Genomic DNA, 23,673 nt, shown 5'->3' with positions numbered 1-23,673 from the left:
TGCACTGCTTAAAGGCAGTGTAAGAGACAGCTTAACCACCTTGTTGATGTTGGAATAAGCATCTGGGTTACTTGTACTTACTATTTGGACCAAGTCATACACAGAAGAGGCTCCCAGGCGTTTTCCTGCCTGCTTTAAGCGCATCCATTCTGTCACAGTGGTATCTTTGTCAAGTTGCAAGGTGGCCTCATATTTCTTGAGAATGCTGCAAACTGTTGTGTTTCCAAAACTGTGGTGGTCTTGCATTTCCTGAGGCCATGTTGAAGGATCAAATACTAAGAAATGATCACATGAATTGAGGGAGTCATATCTGATTTCAAACTCTTCAATTAACCCCCTGAGTAAGTGTGTCTTGTCTCTGTCAGCATCAGCATTGGAAACAGTGTGTGCCCTGTGGCTTTCACCATCAAGCAGAAGTGTGAACTGTCCAATGGCCACCATGAGTTCATCCTTACATTCTCCAATGGTCAGCTTTTCCTTCTGAAACCTAATGGATGTGGTCTTCAAAATGTTGCAAATGTCAAGCATGTTTGACAGAAAGCACTGAAAACGCTCTGTGCAGATATGCTGCAAGTCACTTATCACTCGTAACCAGTTGCATTTTAATGGCTGGCAATAGTCTTGATATTTTTAACAGTGTTTCATGCCTCCATGCAGACCATCTGGTATTATGAAACTTACCCAGTTCCACAAAGGAGATCCCATTTTCTTCACATAGCTTTATTCAGTGCAGCAGTTTTTTTTGCTCCACCTTTTTGTAAATAAAACTGCAGCAGCTTGACCACAGAGCGATGAAATGTCTCACAGTAAGGAACGTTGCGATCAGCTGATTTCGCGCAATTCTCCAGTGTGTGTGCGGTGCACAGAATGTGCACAAGGGAGTCTCCAACCGCAGCATGTTGCCGGAGTTTTGGCACAACGCCGTTGTAGATACCTACGTTGACAGCAGCCCCGTCTGTGCACACAGCGACCAACTTTGTTGTCCAGTCATCCAAGCCTGTGTCCTGGAAAAGTCTCACAAGTCCGTCTGTTATGGCCTGTGCGGTTCGGTCAGCACCCAATTCAATCAGTCCAATAAAGTCCGAAGTAAACTCTCCGTTGCTGGACACAGACACAATGTAAACTATTTCCTGCTCAGTTTTTGTGATGTCCTCAGATCCATCAAAAAGCAGCCCCCAAAATTCAGCAGACTGCAACTTGGCTCGTAACTCCCCGCTGATGGTGTGAGCGATGCTCTGCATGATCCGTGTGCCCCCTTCACGTGAATGATATGCACCTCCGACATTTACTCCTAGCCGCTTCAGTAAAGGAACATCCTCAGAATAGGAAGACATGGGACGTGCGTGTTTAGCTTTATGGAAAGAGAAAAATATTAAACAGAGCTTGCCGCTGTTCTTCATTCAGCTTGTCTCGCCATCTGGCAAGTGGGCGACTGGACATTTATTCTCGGCTAGCTTTTAGCAATGGCTTGCGCCACATTCGTGTGCTCCTTGCTCTTTTCATGTTTGTCAAATAAAGGATGGTTGAAATTCTTTGAGCCTTTATAAAATGCACCTGTTTTGTCTGCTAGATGTGGATTTGAGTGGCAAATCTTGCACCACATTTCAGTGCGCTCATCGTTAGCTTCAAGCCACTGCACATCTTGGAGCCACTTTTCCGAAAAAAGTATTTTCTTCGGCTCTGGCTCCAGTTGGCGTTTCTTTGTAGGTGGCGAAACGCCAAAGAAGCTGCTTGATGTCTGTTGCTTTTTGGACATCCCTGACAGTAGTTGACAAGCAACATGTCATGTGTAAGGTTAGATGAGAAGATCGGTCAAGTACGCAAAGGCGCGTAGTAACACAAGTGGCATTACGCATTCCTGATTTTTGTCGCGCTTGCGTATCTGCGTACCAGTTATGTGCACCCCTGCATATAAAGTCTGACGTGCTTAAATCCAATGGGTTATTTCCTAGTATCGATACAATCGATTTATTACATTTTAAAACGATGTTAGATCGATATATGTTGTCCAAAAGGCCAACTCGCCGAGCACAGATCGATGTAGTTGGATCATATGAATATAAATCGATACATCGATGTAGTAGATGGATCGTTACACCCCTACTTTAAACACACTCATACAGCACTGTGCCTCTTTTATTGTTACATCTGGGCAAACCTGTAGCTTCACAGTCAAAGGGGTTTGATAAGGCTAGGGTGCAAGGAGTACAAGCCTTATTCAACCAGAAGTATAGTATGTACCATTTTATTTGAAATAACTATTGAAATGTACTGTATATCTGTGATTCAACAATTAAATAACGGTCATGCTCCGTTTTAAGCAATCTTAAAAAATTTAACCTCTAAAATTCACAGGCAGAGTTCTCGATACAAGGGCTGACATAAACATATGTGGTACATTTTTAAAAACATTTTAGTCATTTAGCAGACGCTCTTATCCAGAGCGACTTACAGTTAGTGAGTGCATACATTTTTCATACTGGTCCCCTGTGGGAATCAAACCCACAACCCTGGCGTTGCAAGCGCCATGCTCTACCAACTGAGCTACATGAGGCTGTGCCTCGTTGGTGTTCAAGTAAGCATATTTCTGGATCACTTGTAGAAGCTTGGAATAATGTGTACACTTGATATTCCTTCACTAAAGCCTTATTTCTGTTTCTGTTTAGATGGAGCAGGTGGACAGGGCAGAGTTCCATATATGGCTGTGGCTGCCAAGAAGGTGGTCATTGAAGTAGAGGGCATGCCAGGTGGGATAGAGTTGAAAAGCCGTCCCACTATGGCATGGACCAACTATCTACCATTTTGGAGGCAGGCCGTGGCATCAAGTAAGATGAAAAGCTCTCTACAATGTTTCAATAAATAATTGTATTGTCTTGGTCATTGAGATTAACAACATTGACATGTACAGGCAGTGATTTGACCCATTACTTTAGACTATCAGGACATTCCCTTTGAACAGATACCCATTGTGGCCACTGCTCTCACTAAAGGTCAACGGTGGGCTTTACTATATATGGCCATCCACCGCTTGTTAATGTTTTTTTCTGGGTCAATGTCTGCTGATTATGAAAAGATGGAGCACATTTTTGATTTTAGAATATCTGTTTGCAGTTGGGGGTGGTGCTGGGCCTAGAGCTGGAGATGGAGATGGGAGTGGAGCTGGAGATGGGAGTGGAGCTGGAGCTGGAGATGAGAGTGGGAGTGGAGCTGGAGATGGGAGTGGAGCTGGAGCTGGAGCTGGAGATGAGAGTGGGAGTGGAGCTGGAGATGGGAGTGGAGCTGGAGCTGGAGATGAGAGTGGGAGTGGAGCTGGAGATGGGAGTGGAGCTGGAGCTGGAGATGAGAGTGGGAGTGGAGCTGGAGATGGGAGTGGAGCTGGAGATGGAGATGGGAGTGGAGCTGGAGCTGGAGATGGGAGTGGAGCTGGGAGTGGAGCTGGGAGTGGAGCTGGGAGTGGAGCTGGAGATGGGAGTGGAGCTGGAGATGGGAGTGGAGCTGGGAGTGGAGCTGGGAGTGGAGCTGGAGATGGGAGTGGGAGTGGAGCTGGAGATGGGAGTGGAGATGTGAGTGGAGCTGGAGATGGAGATGGGAGTGGAGCTGGAGATGGGAGTGGAGATGGGAGTGGAGCTGGAGCGGGAGATGGGAGTGGAGCGGGAGCTGGGTCTTTAACTGGAGGTGGGGCTGAGGCAGGAGGTTGGGCTGTGGCTGGAGGTGGAGGTGTGGCTGAGGCTAGAGCTGGAGGTTGTGCTGGGGCTGGACCTGTGTCTAGGTTGGTAATAATATATGCATGTATGCAACATATGCAACCTTAAGAAGGTTTTGTGAATCTCGGCCATGCTCTCTCCATGACATACAGTAGACTGACCAGGTGAATCCAGGTGAAAGCTATGATCCTTTATTGATGTAACTTGTTAAATCCACTTAAATCAGTGTAGATGAAGGGGAGGAGACCGGTTAAAGAAGGATTTCTAAGCCTTGAGACAATTGAGACTTGGATTGTGTATGTGTGCCATTTATAGGGTGAATGGGCAAGACAAATTATTGAAGTGCCTTTCAACGGGTTATGGTAGTAGGTGCCAGGCACACCATTTTGTGTAAAGAACGGCAACGCTGCTGGGTTTTTCACACTCAACAGTTCCACGTGTATCAAGAATGGTCCACCACCCAAAGGAGATCCAGCCAACTTGACAACTGTGGGAAGCATTGGAGTCAACATGGGTCAGCATCCCTGTGGAACGCTTTCGACACATTGTAGAGTCCATGCCCCGACGAATTGAGGCTGTTCTGAGGGCAAAAGGGGGGGGGATGCAACTCAATGTTAGGAAGGTGTTCCTAATGTTTGGAATACTCAGTGTATAGTTTGTCCCTATAGAACTCACACGCACACACAGACAGACATTCATTCCTCAACCACTTTCGTCTTCTGAATCACTGTCCTCCGAATCACTGTCCTCCTCTACATCTGTGCTGACCGAGCCATCACCAGCCAACATTGAAAATGCTTGCTAGAGCTTTAATATGTTCTGCATTTTATTTCGGAGCAGCACAGAGGCACCCAGGTGAAAGTGTGTTGGCTCGGCCTCACACTGCCCAAGAGAAGCAAGGGCCTCTTCAAAAAGCCCCAGCTATCACTGGTAATACAAAAGGCCATTCTGTAGGTCTGCCTGTATAAGTTGCCTCTCCTCCGCTGCCCTAAGGCACATGTTATGCAGCATCACTGCACGCTGCTTTGCCCAGAGCAGACTGTCCTCCAAGCTGTTGGACACCTGGGATCAGACTGGATGGTCTTGCTGGAGAACCTCCACATACTCCAGTCTTGGCAGGAATTATGGTGACTTGTTCCTTCTAGTCAGGTCTCTAAACCAGCCTGCCTCTAGTCAGGTCTCTAAACCAGCGTTCCTCTAGTCAGGTCTCTAAACCAGCCTGCCTCTAGTCAAGTCTCTGTAAACCAGCGTGGCTCTAGTCAGGTCTCTGTAAAACAGCATGGCTCTAGTCAGGTCTCTGTAAACCAGCATGGCTCTAGTCAGGTCTCTGTAAACCAGCCTGCCTCTAGTCAGGTCTCTGTAAACCAGCGTGGCTCTAGTCAGGTCTCTATAAACCAGCGTACCTCTAGTCAGGTCTCTGTAAACCATCAGGCCTCTAGTCAGGTCTCTGTAAACCAGCCTGCCTCTAGTCAGGTCTCTGTAAACCAGCGTGGCTCTAGTCAGGTCTCTGTAAACCAGCGTGGCTCTAGTCAGGTCTCTGTAAACCAGCATGCCTCTAGTCAGGTCTCTGTAAACCAGCGTGGCTCTAGCCAGGTCTCTGTAAACCAGCGTGGCTCTAGTCAGGTCTCTGTAAACCAGCGTGGCTCTAGTCAGGTCTCTGTAAACCAGCATGGCTCAAGTCAGGTCTCTGTAAACCAGCCTGCCTCTAGTCAGGTCTCTGTAAACCAGCCTGCCTCTAGTCAGGTCTCTGTAAACCAGCCTGTCTCTAGTCAGGTCTCTGTAAACCAGCGTGGCTCTAGTCAGGTCTCTGTAAAAAATGTTGCCTCTAGTCAGGTCTCTGTAAACCAGCATGGCTCTAGTCAGGTCTCTGTAAACCAGCCTGTCTCTAGTCAGGTCTCTGTAAACCAGCGGGCCTCTAGTCAGGTCTCTGTAAACCAGCCTGCCTCTAGTCAGGTCTCTGTAAACCAGCATGGCTCTAGTCAGGTCTCTGTAAACCAGCATGGCTCTAGTCAGGTCTCTGTAAACCAGCGTGGCTCTAGTCAGGTCTCTGTAAACCAGCGTGCCTCTAGTCAGGTCTCTGTAAACCAGCGTGGCTCTAGTCAGGTCTCTGTAAACCAGCTTGGCTCTAGTCAGGTCTCTGTAAACCATCGTGCCTCTAGTCAGGTCTCTGTAAACCAGCGTGGCTCTAGTCAGGTCTCTGTAAACCAGCATGGCTCTAGTTAGTTATCTGTAAACCAGCGTGGCTCTAGTCAGGTCTCTGTAAACCAGCATGGCTCTAGTCAGGTCTCTGTAAACCAGCCTGCCTCTAGTCAGGTCTCTGTAAACTAGTGTGGCTCTAGTCAGGTCTCTGTAAACCAACGCGGCTCTTTTTCTTCTAAAAGATGGCCTCTGTAAAGAAAAACAAGACAATGACAACTAAGTTTTATTTATTCTAAATGAAGATATAATATGAATGACATTTCATGATCTGATACATAGGACACATAATTATCTACTGTATCATAATGCATGACTAGTGGAGTTACTTTGCTTTCACTAAATTATTTCTTATAGGGAATCTAATTACGGGTAGGAAGTTGTGCTTCGCATGGACATTAAGTAGTCTGAAATGCCTCCAGACAGGTGATGACACATCTATGGGCTTCAACAAGCATGGGACAGGATTATTGTTGGAATTGTTATAATGTACCATCTAATACTTGCCTAGTCCAACCTTTTTTGGTCATTGTAGGCCCAATCACATCTTGCTCTGCCCATTGTGCCTCCAAAGTACCCCCTCATATGCATTTTAAATGTAGGCATATCATATGAAATTAGTCTTTCTAAGTACCCACTTTCGATATTGGTTCCTGGTTATATGAATGGTGTAAGCATTGGCTAGAGAGAGTTTAAATCCATGTGAGAAAGTGTACTATTGCACACTTCGGGAAAAAATATGGATATTTAAGACAAGTGACAGGACACGCAGCCATGCACCGAAAACAGGAAATGACACCATGCCATGGTTCCCGGGAAATTTAAACCGAAAAGACTGCTAATGCAAAATTGCAAATCCTTTTAAATGGATTATATATTCAAATCGAATTGCACTCAAGACATGTTCTTCCCTACTATCGGTCATATTAGCGGGCTATCCCGGGGTAAAAACACTTTTTAAAATCCATTTCATTCGCTTTTTAAATCACAGTTTAAAAAAATAATACAATTAAGTACTTTGACGAAGGGAAAGGACGTCAGAAGATATTCTAGTTTTAGTTACAGCACAATACAAATGGTCATTATCGCCACCAAAGTATACGGGGTGTAATAACAGCCGCAGTTTATGCTTTTTGCCTACTCGGAGATTACAATATGAAACGTTGATTTGAACCTTCTGACCAACTAGTGTCTGATTCATATGGCGTGATTTCTGATGATTGTTCTCGATTATATCGACTGATTGGTTCTGTATCGGGTGAGTTAGCAGTAATGTGACCAACATCAACATGAGGCGTTTAAAAACATTTTTTGCCAATCAAATATTGGGCATGGTTTATGAAAACATTGCAACAAAATGATAAATACTTTTCCCAACAATTTTTCCTCATGGAAAATTACGATATAGTTAGGCAGTTTTAATTTGTACTTACTAATACATTTAAAAAATATATTGACACCATATTCCATGGGTTTACTGACCACAATCCATTGAATTAATATGAAGAAGTGTTAATTATTAGGTGTCAGGTGAGCACAGCGCATGGAAGAAAGCAGTGAGATATGCAACATAGTGTTGTTTCTGCAAACTGTTCACTGCTAGCGTGCGAGGCCAAGAGTGCGGGGCGCTTCATTTCGATCTCGCAGGGATCAAATCCCCCGGAGTCAGCCACAGGTCTTCGAGGCTACGCCCCGGATGTCTAATGACTTCCCAGGGGGTGGTGGTTTCCGGCAATGCAAAATGATACCCATTGACAAAGTATCACATTTACACTATGGCTGCCATGAGTGTGAAAGAAGTAACGTTTCGCGCAGTTTCCTGCATCGCCAATTTGTTTTACATTTAATGGTTATTCGCTCCGTAGAAGGCTACAGAAATATATGCGTTTTGTTAACGTTGAGTTCGAGCTGATGCTAAGGCTAATTAGGCTACATGATGCTGTCGTGCTGAGTCTGCTGACAATCTCCTCTCGTCTCTGTAGCCCCACCCCTATACTCTACAGCTCGAAAACTTTCCTGTCTCACAGTGATTTCCTCCCTGTTTTTACTTCCTGTTTTCTACAGCAGTCACATAGCCCAAGCTCCTTTCATTTAAACTTTACCCTTCTGTATGTGCACCCTTTTCTTTATATTTATTCGCGCGTTGCATTGTAACATTGTTTCGAACACTCGCCATGAATCTTCTCTTTGTTAAAGACTCGGAAATGCAGAACTCGTTCAACTTCCATACCGATGTATTTTACATTGATTTGTTTTTTTGTTTTGATGTGGTCTTGTTTCTTTTTTTTCGTAAAGCCACTCTGGAAGTAGTTGCCCAATCTAAGGCCCTTTGCTACAAAGTATCAAACTACTATCTCGACAGCTAGTTTATTGGAGCTGACAAGTAGATAGCTAATTTGCACATTTTACACGCTTCTACTACGGCTGTTGTTGCTTTTTGCGCTTTAAGTTAGTTATTCCTCCCTGGAAGTTCTAATGGCCCAATTCCAGCGCCCGACACTGTGTTGCTGCCGCAAAGTGCTCACAGTGCCTAGCAAGTCGTGTGAGGGCGGCCGAGGTCTGGGTCAGTGTCGCCTTGTCGACATCGCCTCTGCGTCCAACTTCCACAGCTTCAAGCTTCGCCACTTCCATCTCGACCTCCGCCTCAACTTTGCCGTAAAGGAGATGACTGGGTGGGAAGTCCTGGAGCTGGTGCCTATCCAACCAGGCGTGCAGACTTTGGTTTTGGACACTCACCCATCCTTGCTAATTAATTCCATAGACTGTAAGGTACCTGGCACCACTGGTGCCCAGGACATTTCCCTGTCGCTCACCTACCGGGTAGATCCATTCACAGATTATGGATCCTCGCTGAATATCAGCCTCCCAGCCTCTGTGATACGGCCGCATCGGGCTTTCCAGATCACCGTTCGATACACCACGACAGACGGTCCTGCGGTAAGGTCACATTGGTAGGGACTTTAAAGGTTTTAGTCTAGAGCGCACAGTTACATTTAGCGAGGCGCATTTTTAAACTATCCCAAATTAAAGTAGTAAGGCTTACTAAGTAAGTAATATATGTAATTGTTGTAAAAAAACAAAAAAAAAACTGCTTCATTTACTGTGCTTCATTGTCATATTTTAAAGGCGCCCAACAGAGGGCAATGCCGCTCCTATTTCAACGTAATTCCTGCCCTAGGGTGGAAACGCTTGTTTAGGTTCCACTTCCAAAGAAGGAGGCAGGCTACTTATACATATTCAGGATTTGCTACTTATATATATTCAGGATTTGGGGGTGGGGAAAGACAGCTGTCAGCTGTCTCTTAACACCATCCAAATTGGATTTCTATTTGACATATATTTTTCAACTGTGCTGTGATGTTTCACAAAAGTTCTGAACCTTTCTATTCTTATAATTTCTACAGATTGTAAATTAAATATACTTTTGCTAAAAGCGTTCTTATATAATTGATCAATTGACTGACTTTTCAAATCACCCAGTAGTGCTATCTGCAGAGTTAGCTCCAGGTAAATGTTGCTATTCTTCAGCCATTCCTGGACCTGTGACCAAAAACAAGCTACATATGGACAGTACCAAAATAAATGATCGAATGATTCTGTCTATTTGCAGCCAAATCTGCAGAGCTCGGAAGGTTGTATCCCCAATATATATAACATTCTATTGGTTGCAATAATTGTGTCTTATAATTAAAATTTAAGAATTCTAAGTTTTGAATCCGGAGTCATTTTGCGTGTAAGTTCATAAACCATGTGCCATGGAGTCAGTATATCGAAAATCTCTTCCCAACTATTTTGCAATCTATATGGCACAGCTGTCATTTTTTTTGGTCCTTAAATGAAACTGGTATACTTTTTTATTTATCACAATTTTCTTTAACCAATTTTGGTCTTTAATGCAGGGCTGACAGACAAGTTCCCCTTCCACGTGCCTCTTCCATTTTTGCGGTAATGCTGCAATTAGTTGGTTGTAATTTTGGGTAGAGCAGACATTTCCATATATCTTTGTTAGCTGCATGTGACATAACTCCACCGGTCCTATTTATGATATAATATACAAAGATTATACTTTGTATTTAAAATTGTAGCGAAAAAAGTTTTTTTTTAAATCAATTAGTATATTTGAGTTTAACCACAATATTTGTTGTATTATTTGTTCTGTCTTTTCTGGTGGATTAAACTGAAATTGCAACCAACTTTCTATGGCTTGTTTTAAAAATAGCGATATTTTTGAGATTATTTCATTTTTAAATAACCAAAGGTGAGAGGTGGTAATCTGAATAAAGGGAAAAATGTAATTCTTGAACATGAAGTGAGACATTCTTACTAATTTGCTAGAGAACCAGTTCGGATTTAAGTATAACTTACGCGTTTAGTGAGAGGTCTAATGCTTTAATATTTAATAATTTCTGCCCTCCGAATTCATATTCATTATATAAATAGGCCCTTTTAATTTTGCCTGGCTTGCCATTCAAAATGAAATGAAATGTTTTGCTCATATAATAAAAAAAACAGGTCGCTAGGTGTAGGCAAGACCATAAGGAAATAGGTCAACTGGGATATGACTAAAGAGTTAATCAGTGTTATTTCCCCACAAATAGACAGGTATTTTCCTTTCCATGGTAGCAAAATCTTATCTATTTTTGCTAACTTTCTATTAAAATGTATTGGAGTGAGAATTTATTTATTTCGGGTATGTATACCGAGTATGTCCACATCACTGTCAGACCATTTTATTGGTGAACTACACGGTAATGTAAAAGTTGTATTTTTTTAGTGATCCAATATGTGATATAGTACACTTATCATAATTTGGTTTTAATCCAGAGAGGTTAGAAAAAGTATCTAGATCCTCTATGAGGCTGTGGAGGGATCCAAATTGTGGATTTTAAAAGAAAACATTAATCATCAGCGTACAATGACACCTTTTTTGTTTCTAACCCCTTGAAATTATTGTTGGATCTGATTTTAACAGCTAACATTTCGATGGCAATAATAAATAGATATGCCAATAGTGAACAACGTTGTTTTACTCCTCTTGACAGTTTAAAACATTCAGAGAAGTAGCCATTGTTTACTATTTTACACCTATGGTTAGTATACATAACTTTAACCCATTTTATACGATTTCTCCAAAATTGAAATATTCCAGGCATTTATATATAAACTCCAGTCGTACTTTATCAAATGCCTTTTCAAAGTCAGCTATGAATACCAGGCCCGGTTTCCCAGATTTTTCATGGTGTTCTATTGTTTCCAGTACTTGTCTTATATTATCTCCAATGTGTCATCCATGTAAAAAAAAAAAACCTGTCTGATTAGGATTAATAATATCCGACAATACCTTTTTAATTCTATGCGCTATGGTATAAATCAAATAAAATCAAATTTTATTGGTCGCATACAGTGCATTCGGAAAGTATTCAGACCCCTTGACTTTTTCCACATTTTGTTACCTTACAGCCTTATTCTAAAATGGATTACATTGTATTTTTTCCTCATCAATCTACACACAATACCCCATAATGACAAAGCAAAAACAGGTTTTTAGAAATTTTTGCAAATGTATAAATAAACAACAACGGAAATATCAAATTTACATACTTATTCAGACCCTTTACTCAGTACTTTGTTGAAGCACCTTTGACAGCGATTACAGCCTCGATTCTTCTTGGGTATGACGCTACAAGCTTGGCACAATTGTATTTGGGGAGTTTCTTCCATTCTTCTCTGCAGATCCTCTCAAGCTCTGTCAGGTTGGATGGGGAGCGTCGCTGCACAGCTATATTCAGGTCTTTCCAGAGATGTTAGATCGGGCTCTGGCTGGGCCACTCAAGGACATTCAGAGAGCTGTCCCAAAGCCACTCCTGCATTGTATTGGCTGTGTGCTTAGCATCGTTGTCCTGTTGGAAGGTGAACCTTCATCCCAGGTTTTCATCAAGGATCTCTCTCTACTTTGCTCCGTTCATCATTCCCTCAAACCTGACTAGTCTCCCAGTCCCTGCCGCTGAAAAACATCCCCACAGTATGATGCCGCCACCACCATGCTTCACTGTAGGGATGGTGCCAGGTTTCCTCCAGACGTGACACTTTGTATTCAGGCCAAAGAGGTCAATCTTGGTTTCATCAGACAAGAGAATCTTGTTTTTCATGGTCTGAGAGTCTTTAGATGCCTTTTAGCAAACGCCTTTTACTGAGAAATGGCTTCCGTCTGGCCACTCTACCATAAAGGCCTGATTGGTGGAGTGCTGCAGAGATGGTTGTCCTTCTGGAAGGTTCTCCCATCTCCACAGAGGAACTCTGGAACACTGTCAGAGTGACCATCGGGTTCTTGGTCACCTCCTTGACCAAGGCCCTTCTCCCCCGATATAGACAGGTGTGTACCTTTCCAAATCATGTCCAATCAATTGAATTTACCACAGGTGGACTCCAATCAAGTTGTAGAAACATCTCAAGGATGATCAATGGAAACAGGATGCACCTGAGCTCAATTTCGAGTCTCATAGCAAAGGGTCTGAATACTTATGTAAATAAGGTATTTCTGTTTTAGTTTTTTATAAATATGCAACAATTTCAAAAAACCTGTTTTCACTTTGTCATTATGTGGTATTGTGTGTAGATTGATGAGGAAATGTTTTCATTTAATCCATTTCAGAATAAGGCTGTAACTTAACAATATGTTGAAAAATGTCAAGGGGTCTGAATACTTTCCGAATGCACTGTATACATATTTAGCAGATGTTATTGCAGGTGTAGCTATACTTGTGTTCCTAGCTCCAACAGTGCAGTATTTTCTAAAAATTCACAACAATACACACATCTTAAAGTAAAATAATGTAATTAAGAAATATATAATTATTAGGACGAGCGATGTCGGAGTGGCATTGACTAGAATACAGTATGAGTAAAACAGTATGTAAACATTAGTTAAGTGACTAGTGTTCCATTATTAAAGTGACCAGTGATTCCATGTCTATATACATAGGGCAGCAGCCTCTAAGGTGCAGGGTTGAGTAACTGGGTGGTAGCCGGCTAGTGACAGTGACTAAGTTCAGGGCAGGGTACTGGGTGGAGGCCGGCTAGTGATGGCTATTTAACAGTCTGATTGCCTTGAGATAGAAGCTGTTTTTCAGTCTCTCGGTCCCAGCTTTGATGCACCTGTACTGACCTTGGCTTTTGGATGATAGCGGGGTGAACAGGCCGTGGCTCGGGTGGTTGATGTCCTTGATTATCTTTTTGGCCTTCCTGTGACATACAAATGTAAATATATTTATATACTTTATATCAACATGCCCACATGATCAGACTGACATTTCAATGGCAAAAGGAGGCTCATGAAATGAACAGTGATTTAAACAGCGCGTACCAGTGGCAGCCACTGATTGGCTGAATACCTGGGACAAAAAGTGGTTGGAGTTGTCAACAAAGCAGCATGACAGATGATGCCACGTTTTCAAAACGACCTACTGTATATATAAACCGATCTGTGCATTTGAACAACAGCATAAATAGATTTATGTAATGTTTGCATGTCAAAACCGAAAGGCCACTGCTGCACATGCTGCCACTGTTTTAAACAGATTAGATTATACTATTTAGAACGAGCAGCCAGGTCACGAACGAACGAGTGCACCAGGGAGAACGCAACAAGCCTGTAGATGCAATAAGTGAAAACACATTATCTAACTGGGGTCAGCTAGCTAACATAATGTCATAAAGCATGATGCGCTAGCTAGTTAACTTTCATTCTGAAATAACTTCAAATTTCCGAGTTAGTCAGATATTAGTTTAGAAAGACTTTAAATTGGCATGGCAGCTGCTTATCAACTGGTTCATTTGACAAAAAAATCAACCAAACTACAGTGAGCTCCAAAAGTATTGGGACATTGACACATTTTGTTGTTTTGGCTCTGTACTCCAGAAATGATACAATGACTATGAGGTTAAAGTGCATACTGTCAGCTTTCATTTGAGGGTATGTTCAACCATATTGGGTGAACCGTTGAGAAATTACAGCACTTTATGTACATAGTACATTTTAGGGGATATCAGAAGTATTGGTACAAATTCACTTATGTGTATTAAAGTAGTCAAAAGTGTAGTATTTGGTCCCATATTCCTAGCATGCAATGATTACACCAAGCTTGTGACTCAACAAACTTGTTGGATGCATTTTCTGTTTGTTTTGGTTGTGTTTCAGATTATTCTGTGCCCCATAGAAATGAATGGTAAATAATGTATTGTGTCATTTTGGAGTCACTTTTATTGTATATAAGAATGAAATATGTTTTTAAACACTTCTACGTTAATGTGGGACGCTTCCATGATTACGGCTAGTCCTGAATGAATCGTGAATAATGATAAGTTAGACGCACAAATATCTATGTTTCTCAAATGTACTGTAGCTGGCTAATTCATTTGATCATGCTTTGTGATACACCCGGTTTTATGCTGTTTTTGTCCACACAACATGTCATGCTCTCACCTAGAACCTGAGATGAACAACATGGGGGGGGGGGGGGAACAAAACACATTTATTTTTTGCCCTACCAGATCCGGGATGAGAAAGTTGGAGCTAATGTATCCATCTGTCCTTCGATTCTTGTTGGATGTAGTTGTCCGGTTTATCAGGTCCCAGGCTCCCAGGCTCCCATGACTGTTATGATGATTTATTTACAAGTTAATTATTGCTTTTTGCTTTAGCACCATCTGTACCTGATAGAGCAGATCTAGTCTTGCTTGCGAAAGTAAGCTGTCTGGCGCAAGAGTCTCATTGGGAGGGAGACTACAGCAGACTCAGAAGTTCTGACTGAACGGATGCACATTTGAGCGCCCCAGGATGGTCCATTTACTTTGTGCTGTTATAATTTATGCTATGAAATCCTGCGATTTCACTGAGGCATTTCCCCCTCATAGCAAGTGTCTGTCAAAACAATCCATGCAATGTTCGCACGGCCTATGCACCCACAGAAGCAGAGCTGCAACAGTGTGCAAAGCTGTCATCAAGGCAAAGGGTGGCTACTTTGAAGAATCTCAAATATAAAATATATTTTGGTTTGTTTAACACTTTTTTGGTTACTACATGATTCCATATGTGTTATTTCATAGTTTTGATGTCTTCACTATTATTCTACAATGTAGACAATGGTAAAAATAAAGAAAAACCCTGGAATGAGTAGGTGTGTCCAAACTTTTGACTGGTACTGTATATATATTTTTAAATACAAATATTTGTACTGTTTTGGGGGGACCAATCACAAATGGGGCACCGCACCTAACGCCCTAAAAGACGACTCGCCGCTGGCGCATACACCCCAAAACTTTGCCTCCTGTTCTATTAATTTCAACGTGATATCCATGGAAGTGATTAACAAAAAACGTTGGCAACCCACTTGAATCAAAATGCAACACTTCAAAATGTGGCTAGGTGTCTTCTACAAGTTGTCCTCTAACCAGTGATGTACACATTATTCCCAGATTACGTCTGGTTTTGACTTTGGGCTATTTATCAAAATGTCTTGTCAACAGGAAGCAGCAACAGCATCGTTTTCAATTTAAGGTTTAGGAGTATTAATTTAACTTTTAACATTCATTTCCAATGGTATTGTACTTAATCAGGTAAAAACTGCTAATTGAGTCCAAAAACTAGCTGTGATTTATTTATTTTAATGATGTACCAGAAATCATCAAAACGGGTTTGCCCTGCCTGACATTGGTGACAGCTGTGGTAGCTGGCAAAACAATGATGTTGGTTAGCCTAATTATAAACACATTTGCATGTACCCATTGTTGATAATAACATGAATAAGTTATAACAGAAAAACCTAATCTAAATCTAAATTCATACCTAAAAATAAGCAGATTTTGTATTTATTATTATGCTATGTCATGATACCCGAGTTTCCCACTTGGGAAGTATCAGAATCAACCAATAGGAAGCTCTCTGCAAATAGATTGAGTTGATTTTAACTCTGAGTGGCCGAGATTCAGACATTTCGTGAACGGGGCATAATTTCACTTCTTAGACTGGAGGCCCATTACCCTATCCTTAATTTTCCTAGTTCTGTTCTGTGTAGGCTACCCGCAAAAGGAACATATGTTATTACAGCTGTCTGTCTGGCATGGGACCATGCAAAGCCTGTCACATAGGTCATAGGAGGTTAAATAATTGTTCATAGGGGTCAAATTATGATTTCCATATCGACCACCAGCCCTTATACCAGTGTTTCCCAAACTCGATCCTGGGGAGCCCAAGGGGTGCACATTTTGGGTTTTGCCCTAGCACTACACAGCCGATTTCAAATAATCAAACCTTGATAATGAGTAGATTTTTTTTAATCAGCTGTGTGTAGTGCTAGGGCACTACACACATCTGAAAGACCCATCTGAAAGACTTAGAAAGTATGGTGATAGGCTGAGTGGAATTTTGGCCATGCCGATTCCCAAGGAGTATACTAGGGGCTTGGGGTCCAGACAGTACACTGTGCCCATACAGATCTTGAGCTGCTATTGCAAAGTATGAGTTAGTGACAGCTTCAATGAATCAGAAGTTAAAGCATATTACTACTTAAAAAACAGTCACTAGGTTTGTGAGACAAAAAGTGTCAATAGCCTATAATTCACCTCCCTGTTGTAGATTTCTGACTGCAGAGTCTAATCCATTTGCTTTTGTCTTGTTTGTTAGTTTTTGTTCTACATGTCGATATTTTCCTCTCACATCCCTGCATGACTCCCTTCTTCCCTTTATTGCTCTGTTGTCTATACAAACACAACACTGGTTTAGTCATGACATGGCTACATCCATTGGCCCAATGATAACTACCATCCCAAGAAAGTCTAAGAGCGACTACCCCTAAAAACCAACTAATCCCTTTGAAAACTGCCTATGTGGCATTGATTCTAGTGTCAAAATGTACATCAAGTCAGTCTCGTATAAAACTGAGTTTAAAACCTAAACCTTAAAAGTAAATGAAGGTTTGGTTTGGATTACAATTATGTCAACAAATCATGCCCCCTTTTGCCAAGCTCCACGTGCAAATCGCCCCCCGCCAACTTCGCTTCCCTTCATTGAGGGAGTCCTATTACGCTGGCCCGGGTTGAACCGGGCAATGGCCCGTCACGTCATCGGGCTAAATCAAACAGTAGGCTAATCTGCGCCGCTCAGTCATGTTGTCAACAAGTCAGCTAGGTGCATCGTCCAGAAACAAATAAATGTTTGAATTTGCATACTAATTTAGTTTTCATTGGGAATGCAATCACTTTTGCATGTGAAAACACAGAATCCTACTCATCTCTCCACGTGCTTGATTACGTCACATTTGTTTTAAGCCGACTTCCTTGTCAGCCAGAGTGGGGCACCTGGCTCACACCTGGGAGGCAGCCCGGTTTCAAAATGAATGCAGTCACTTTTCACAAGGTTCAAACTCCTCCCACAGGGGTAACCTAGGACAGATAAATGAACCCCCTCATTGACTGGGGATCCATTGTTTCATCGTCCCCAAACCGTTCACATCAAAGGATCATTTGAGACTGAAAAGTGAGTATACTTGTAGCTAGAACATAGACTGCTGCTTATGTATCTGGTTATGCATATTTTGATAATCATTATCACTAGCATAGCTGATGTTAGCTAGCTAACTAGCTAGCTATCTATACTGAACAAAAATATAAAGGCAACATGTAAAGTGTTGGTCCCATGTTTCATGAGCTGAAATAAAAGATCCCAGAATTTTTCCATACTCACAAAAAGCTTCATTTTTACGTCCCTGTTAGTGAACATTTCTCCTTTGCCAAGATAATCCATCCACCCGACAGGTGTGGCATATCAAGATGCTGATTAAACAGCACGATCATTACACAGGTGCACCTTGTGCTGGGGACAATAAAAGGCCACTCTAAAATGTGCAGTTTTGTCACACAACACCATGCCACAGATATCTCAAGTTTTGAGGGAGTGTGCAATTGGCATGCTGACTGCAGGAATGTCCTCCAGAGCTGTTGCCAGAGAATTGAATGTTCATTTCTCTACCGTAAGCCGCCTCCAACGTAGTTTTAGAGAATTTGGCAGAACGTCTAACCGGCCTCACAACTGCAGACCACGTGTAAATACGCCAGACCAGGACCTCCGGCTTCGTCACCTGCAGGATTGACTGAGACCAGCCACCTGGACAGCTGATGAAACTGAGGTGTATTTCTGTCTGTAATAAAGCCCTTTTGTGAGGGAAAACTAATTCTGATTGGCTGGGCCTGGCTCCCCAGTGGGTGGGCCTGGCTCCCAAATGGGTGGTCATGGCTGCGCCCCTGCCCAGTCGTATGAAATCCATATATTAGGGCCTGATGGATTTATTTAAATGGACTGATTTCCTTTATATGAACTGTAACTCAGTCAAATCGTTGAAAATGTTGCATGTTGCATTTAGATTTTTGTTCAGTATAACTAGCTAGCTAGCTGGCTAACATTAGCCTACCTTAATACAACTCTGATTTGTCTTGGAAACACGAGAACATTTCAAAACATTTGTAGGAAAACCTTTTGTCATGATTGTGAGGTTGCCAGATTGACTTTAGATGCAGTATAACTTTAGCCAGCAAACTAAGATTGAGAGGACCACCGTATTTTAGTTAGCTAACATTAGCATTGCTAGATATTTTTGACGAACTTTGCTAGCTAGTAACAGTAATGGCAACATTGCCATCTCTCTAAAGTAAATATGACGACATCATAATATGGCAAAGTTGTTTCCTGCTAATTATTTGCCTACTTTAGCAATGTCATCGTATTTCCATGCCACTGTAAATTAGTGTAATTTAGGCAAAACAGTCACATTAGCCTCCAAGGTGCAACCCATGTCTAGGGCACAAATTAATATTGGATGCAGCTATGTTGGTACTAGCTAAGTCATGTCTGACTACAACAGTGTACTAAATAGCAGCAACAAACTCAATCCAACCCAGGGCCATAGCAAAACATGTCACGGTTGGTTGCATAGTGTAACGGCGTCACCGGCCTGAATCTAATCCAATCTGGAGCCAGTTAGTCAACTGTAAAGCATCGAATTAGCTTCCAAACGAGATTACGTTATTTCTCAAGCTATGTTTATAACTGAGGGATGATGACAATCGTTGACCCTGTTTTTCTGTTAGACCAAGTGCACAGTTGAATGCCAAACGGATCCCCTGGTCATGAACGGATGTCCGGACCTACCAGAAGGAGCAAAGGTGGGTATCATAACATGTCCAGCAATATGATTTCAATGGTTTAGGGACCTCCAACAATCTTTTAATTCACTGTTCACTTGCTATTTTCACAGGTTGTCAAGCAATTCCTCAGAATAAAAGTGTGTCATGTGACACAAGAACCCCTTGTGACACCTCCGTTGTTGCCAGTCTCCCTTGACTCCTATGAAAAGGATAGTGACCCGAGTTACTGCCCTGATGACACAGATGGCTTCATAAACAACGACAGGTAATGTGTGTTATGTGAAAAGTTGTATTAAAAAATACCAGGCTTGATAAACTAGTAGGCTAATTCCCCAGCCAAACAGATACAACTAGTAGAGTCATAAACAGATACAACTAGTAGAGTCATTTTGGTTGTGAAGTGCATTAGCAAAAGGCTTTGTCCTTTTCTTTAGATAAAAAATACAATTTACCATTTGGCTGACTATTATATCACCCTGTTACAGGCCCTCCCAGTCAACACCACCTCATAAGACTGCCTGCTGCAGTTGTTCGAGAGATGTCCAGTTTGCAGCTGAACATGCAGCATAGAGAAGACCAGCAAGGAGGCCCTCATCAGCATCATGTTGACATGGCCTCGCTGTGAGCATTCCTATGAATGGAACAGTCAGCATCATGCAGACATGGCCTCGCTGTGAGCATTCCTATGAATGGAACAGTCAGCCACATATTGGCAAGTATCCAGCCAGCAACCTTCACCTGTCAGCGGCAACAGCTTTCACAGGCTCATCATTTGTACAAATACAGAAGGTAACCCACTTCATTACTTTTGATACATTTGATAACCCAATTGTGAAGCATAATTTATGTAAACTGACATACCTGTAGATGCATATAATGTCCATGGCATAACCTAGCCTGATCGCTGTGTTCACCATTCTACTTCACTTAAAACATTTTACATTTTAGTCATTTAGCAGACGCTCTTATCCAGGGCGACTTACAGTTAGTGAATACATATTTGTTTTTTTATACTGGCCCCCCGTGGGAATCAAACCCACAACCCTGGCGTTGCAAACGCCATGCTCTATCAACTGAGCTACATCCCTGCCGGCCATTCCCTCCCCTACCCTGGACGACGCTGGGCCAATTGTGCGCCGCCCATGAGTCTCCCGGTCGCGGCCGGCTGCGACAGAGCCTGGATTCGAACCAGGATCTCTAGTGGCACAGTTAGCACTGCGATGCAGTGCCTTAGACCACTGCGCCACTCATTTTATGATATCTGAAGTGAAATAGAAAAGTGAATGCAGCGATCAGGTTGGTTCACCAGGCTAATCATAACCACCATTGATAATGTAATCAGTGCTCTGTGTGTATTTGTTTGTGACCGACCAGTATCTTTGATGAGGGTCCAGGAGCTGATCTACGCTGCTATGCCCATAGACCTCGCCTCCAGCCTCACCTCAATGGGGAGAACAGAATTAGGTAGGTTTAGTCTGACCTGTTCAAACTTCAACATAGTATATGTTTATGTGTCAGATATCACCTATCCTAACTGCCATTGGTAATAGAACAGTGACTGTGTGTATGTGTTCACAGATACCTGTATAGTGCCAGTATGGAGTCAGCACATGGAGACTTGTAAGATGATGTGATGAAGTCCAGACTGACACACAGGCTTTATCCTGATGTCTCTGAATGGATAGAGACCTGGCACTCAACATAAACATTTTACTAGACACAACTTTTACTTGCAATGTCTTTTTTTCTTATTAAATTGATTGATATCAGTCAATATGAGGAAGGAGAAACCTTGTGTATTCTGCCCCAGCATCAGGGAACTCCTTTTGTATACGGGACACCACACAGGAAGGTATGACCACTCTGACATGTTACCAAGGTAACCCCATTACCACCACACAGGAAGGTATGACCACTCTGACATGTTACCAATGTAGTCCCATTACCACCAGACAGGAAGATATGACCTCTCTGACATGTTACCAAGGTAACCCCATTACCACCAGACAGGAAGATATGACCACTCTGACATGTTACCAAGGTAACCCCATTACCACCAGACAGGAAGGTATGACCACTCTGACATGTTACCAAGGTAACCCCATTACCACCAGACAGGAAGATATGACCTCTCTGACATGTTACCAAGGTAACCCCATTACCACCAGACAGGAAGATATGACCACTCTGACATGTTACCAAGGTAACCCCATTACCACCAGACAGGAAGGTATGACCACTCTGACATGTTACCAAGGTAACCCCATTACCACCACACAGGAAGTTATGACCACTCTGACATGTTACCAAGGTAGTCCCATTACCACCAGACAGGAAGGTATGACCACTCTGACATGTTACCAAGGTAACCCCATTACCACCAGATAAAATGCCGATAGGCACAGCATCTGTATCGGCTGGGAATGATTTCATGAAATATGAAAGGTGCACATTGTCATATTAGCAGAACACTGCTTCTATGGTATTATGTAAAGGGTTGTTTATTCTACATGGGCCTGTTACTACATTTCAAAGTTATTAAAACATGTAGTTTAGAATATCTTTAATCTATTAGACCATTTTTGTAAAAAGACAAAAGGGCGCTCCAGTTGGTGACGCCTCCACATACAATTTAAGAAAATCATCAAGGATAACACAATAAAGCTTAAAAGCTTATTGCCATTGTGGTCCTTTTGGAGAGGGAGGGAGGGGGCAAGGTTAGGCGGCAACTGCAGTGGCAACAGACAATGACAGACAATTGTTGTTTGTTTCGTAAAATGAGCTAATTAGTACAGTTCTATTTCTTAATAAACAACTATGGACAGGTATGTCTCCCTTGTCCCACATACCCTTAATATACAGTACCAGTCAGAAGTTTGGACACACCTACTCATTCAAGGGTTTTTCTTTATTTTACTATTTTCTAGATTGTAGAATAATAGTGAAGACATCAAAACTATGAAATGACACATATGGAATCAGGTAGTAACCAAAAAAAGTGTTCTTATATATATTTGAGATTCTTCAAAGTAGCCACCCTTTGCCTTGATGACAGCTTTGCACACTCTTGACATTCTCTCAACCAGCTTCATGATGTAGTCACCTGGAATGCATTTCAGTTAACAGGTGTGCCTTGTTAAAAGTTAATTTGTGGAATTTCTTTCCTTCTTAATGCGTTTGAGCCAATCAGTTGTGTTGTGACAAGGTAGGGGTGGTATACAGAAGATACAGTGAGGGGAAAAAAGTATTTGATCCCCTGCTGATTTTGTACGTTTGCCCACTGACAAAGAAATGATCAGACTATAATTTTAATGGTAGGTTTATTTGAACAGTGAGAGACAGAATAACAACAAAAAAAAACAGAAAAACGCATGTCAAAAATGTTATAAATTGTTAGCATTTTAATGAGGGAAATATGTATTTGACCCCTCTGCAAAACATGACTTAGTACTTGGTGGCAAAACCCTTGTTGGCAATCACAGAGGTCAGACGTTTCTTGTAGTTGGCCACCAGGTTTGCACACATCTCGGGAGGGATTTTGTCCCACTCCTCTTTGCAGATCTTCTCCAAGTCATTAAGGTTTCGAGGCTGACGTTTGGCAACTCGAACCTTCAGCTCCCTCCACAGATTTTCTATGGGATTAAGGTCTGGAGACTGGCTAGGCCACTCCAGGACCTTAATGTGCTTCTTCTTGAGCCACTCCTTTGTTGCCTTGGCTGTGTGTTTTGGGTCATTGTCATGCTGGAATACCCATCCACGACCCATTTTCAATGCCCTGGCTGAGGGAAGGAGGTTCTCACCCAAGATTTGACGGTATATGGCCCCGTCCATCGTCCCTTTGATGCGGTGAAGTTGTCCTGTCCCCTTAGCAGAAAATCACCCCCAAAGCACAATGTTTCCACCTCCATGTTTGACGGTGGGGATGGTGTTCTTGGGGTCATAGGCAGCATTCCTCCTCCTCCAAACACGGCGAGTTGAGTTGATGCCAAAGAGCTCCATTTTGGTCTCATCCGACCACAACACTTTCACCCAGTTCTCGTGTGAATCATTCAGATGTTCATTGGCAAACTTCAGACGGGCATGGATATGTGCTTTCTTGAGCAGGGGGACCTTGCGGGCGCTGCAGGATTTCAGTCCTTCACGGCATAGTGTGTTACCAATTGTTTTCTTGGTGACTATGGTCCCAGCTGCCTTGAGATCATTGACAAGATCCTCCCGTGTAGTTCTGGGCTGATTCCTCACCGTTCTCATGATCATTGCAACTCCACGAGGTGAGATCTTGCATGGAGCCCCAGGCCGAGGGAGATTGACAGTTATTTTGTGTTTCTTCCATTTGCGAATAATCGCACAAACTGTTGTCACCTTCTCACCAAGCTGCTTGGCGATGGTCTTGTAGCCCATTCCAGCTTTGTGTAGGTCTACAATCTTGTCCCTGACATCCTTGGAGAGCTCTTTGGTCTTGGCCATGGTGGAGAGTTTGGAATCTGATTGATTGATTGCTTCTGTGGACAGGTGTCTTTTTATACAGGTAACAAACTGAGATTAGGAGCACTCCCTTTAAGAGTGTGCTCCTAAT

General features: G+C 42.5%; 1 protein-coding gene across 1 annotated transcript in view; it reads left to right on the top strand.

The window, feature by feature from the left end:
* Positions 1 to 8,018: 8,018 nt before the first annotated feature.
* The window catches only part of LOC311105859 (aminopeptidase RNPEPL1-like), a 54,000-nt gene continuing 38,345 nt past the window's right edge, over positions 8,019 to 23,673 (top strand). Inside the window, exon 1 of the mRNA XM_084148073.1 lies at positions 8,019 to 8,837. Within this exon, the coding sequence (XP_084004199.1) occupies positions 8,376 to 8,837 (462 nt within the window). The 5' untranslated portion in view covers positions 8,019 to 8,375. The remainder of the gene's footprint in view (positions 8,838 to 23,673) is intronic.

Source organism: Coregonus lavaretus (genome assembly GCF_964263955.1).
Source record: "Coregonus lavaretus genome assembly, chromosome: 30".
Lineage (NCBI taxonomy): Eukaryota > Metazoa > Chordata > Actinopteri > Salmoniformes > Salmonidae > Coregonus > Coregonus lavaretus.
Note: the sequence above shows the minus strand (reverse complement) of the source record. Positions and strands in the feature narration are given on the sequence as shown.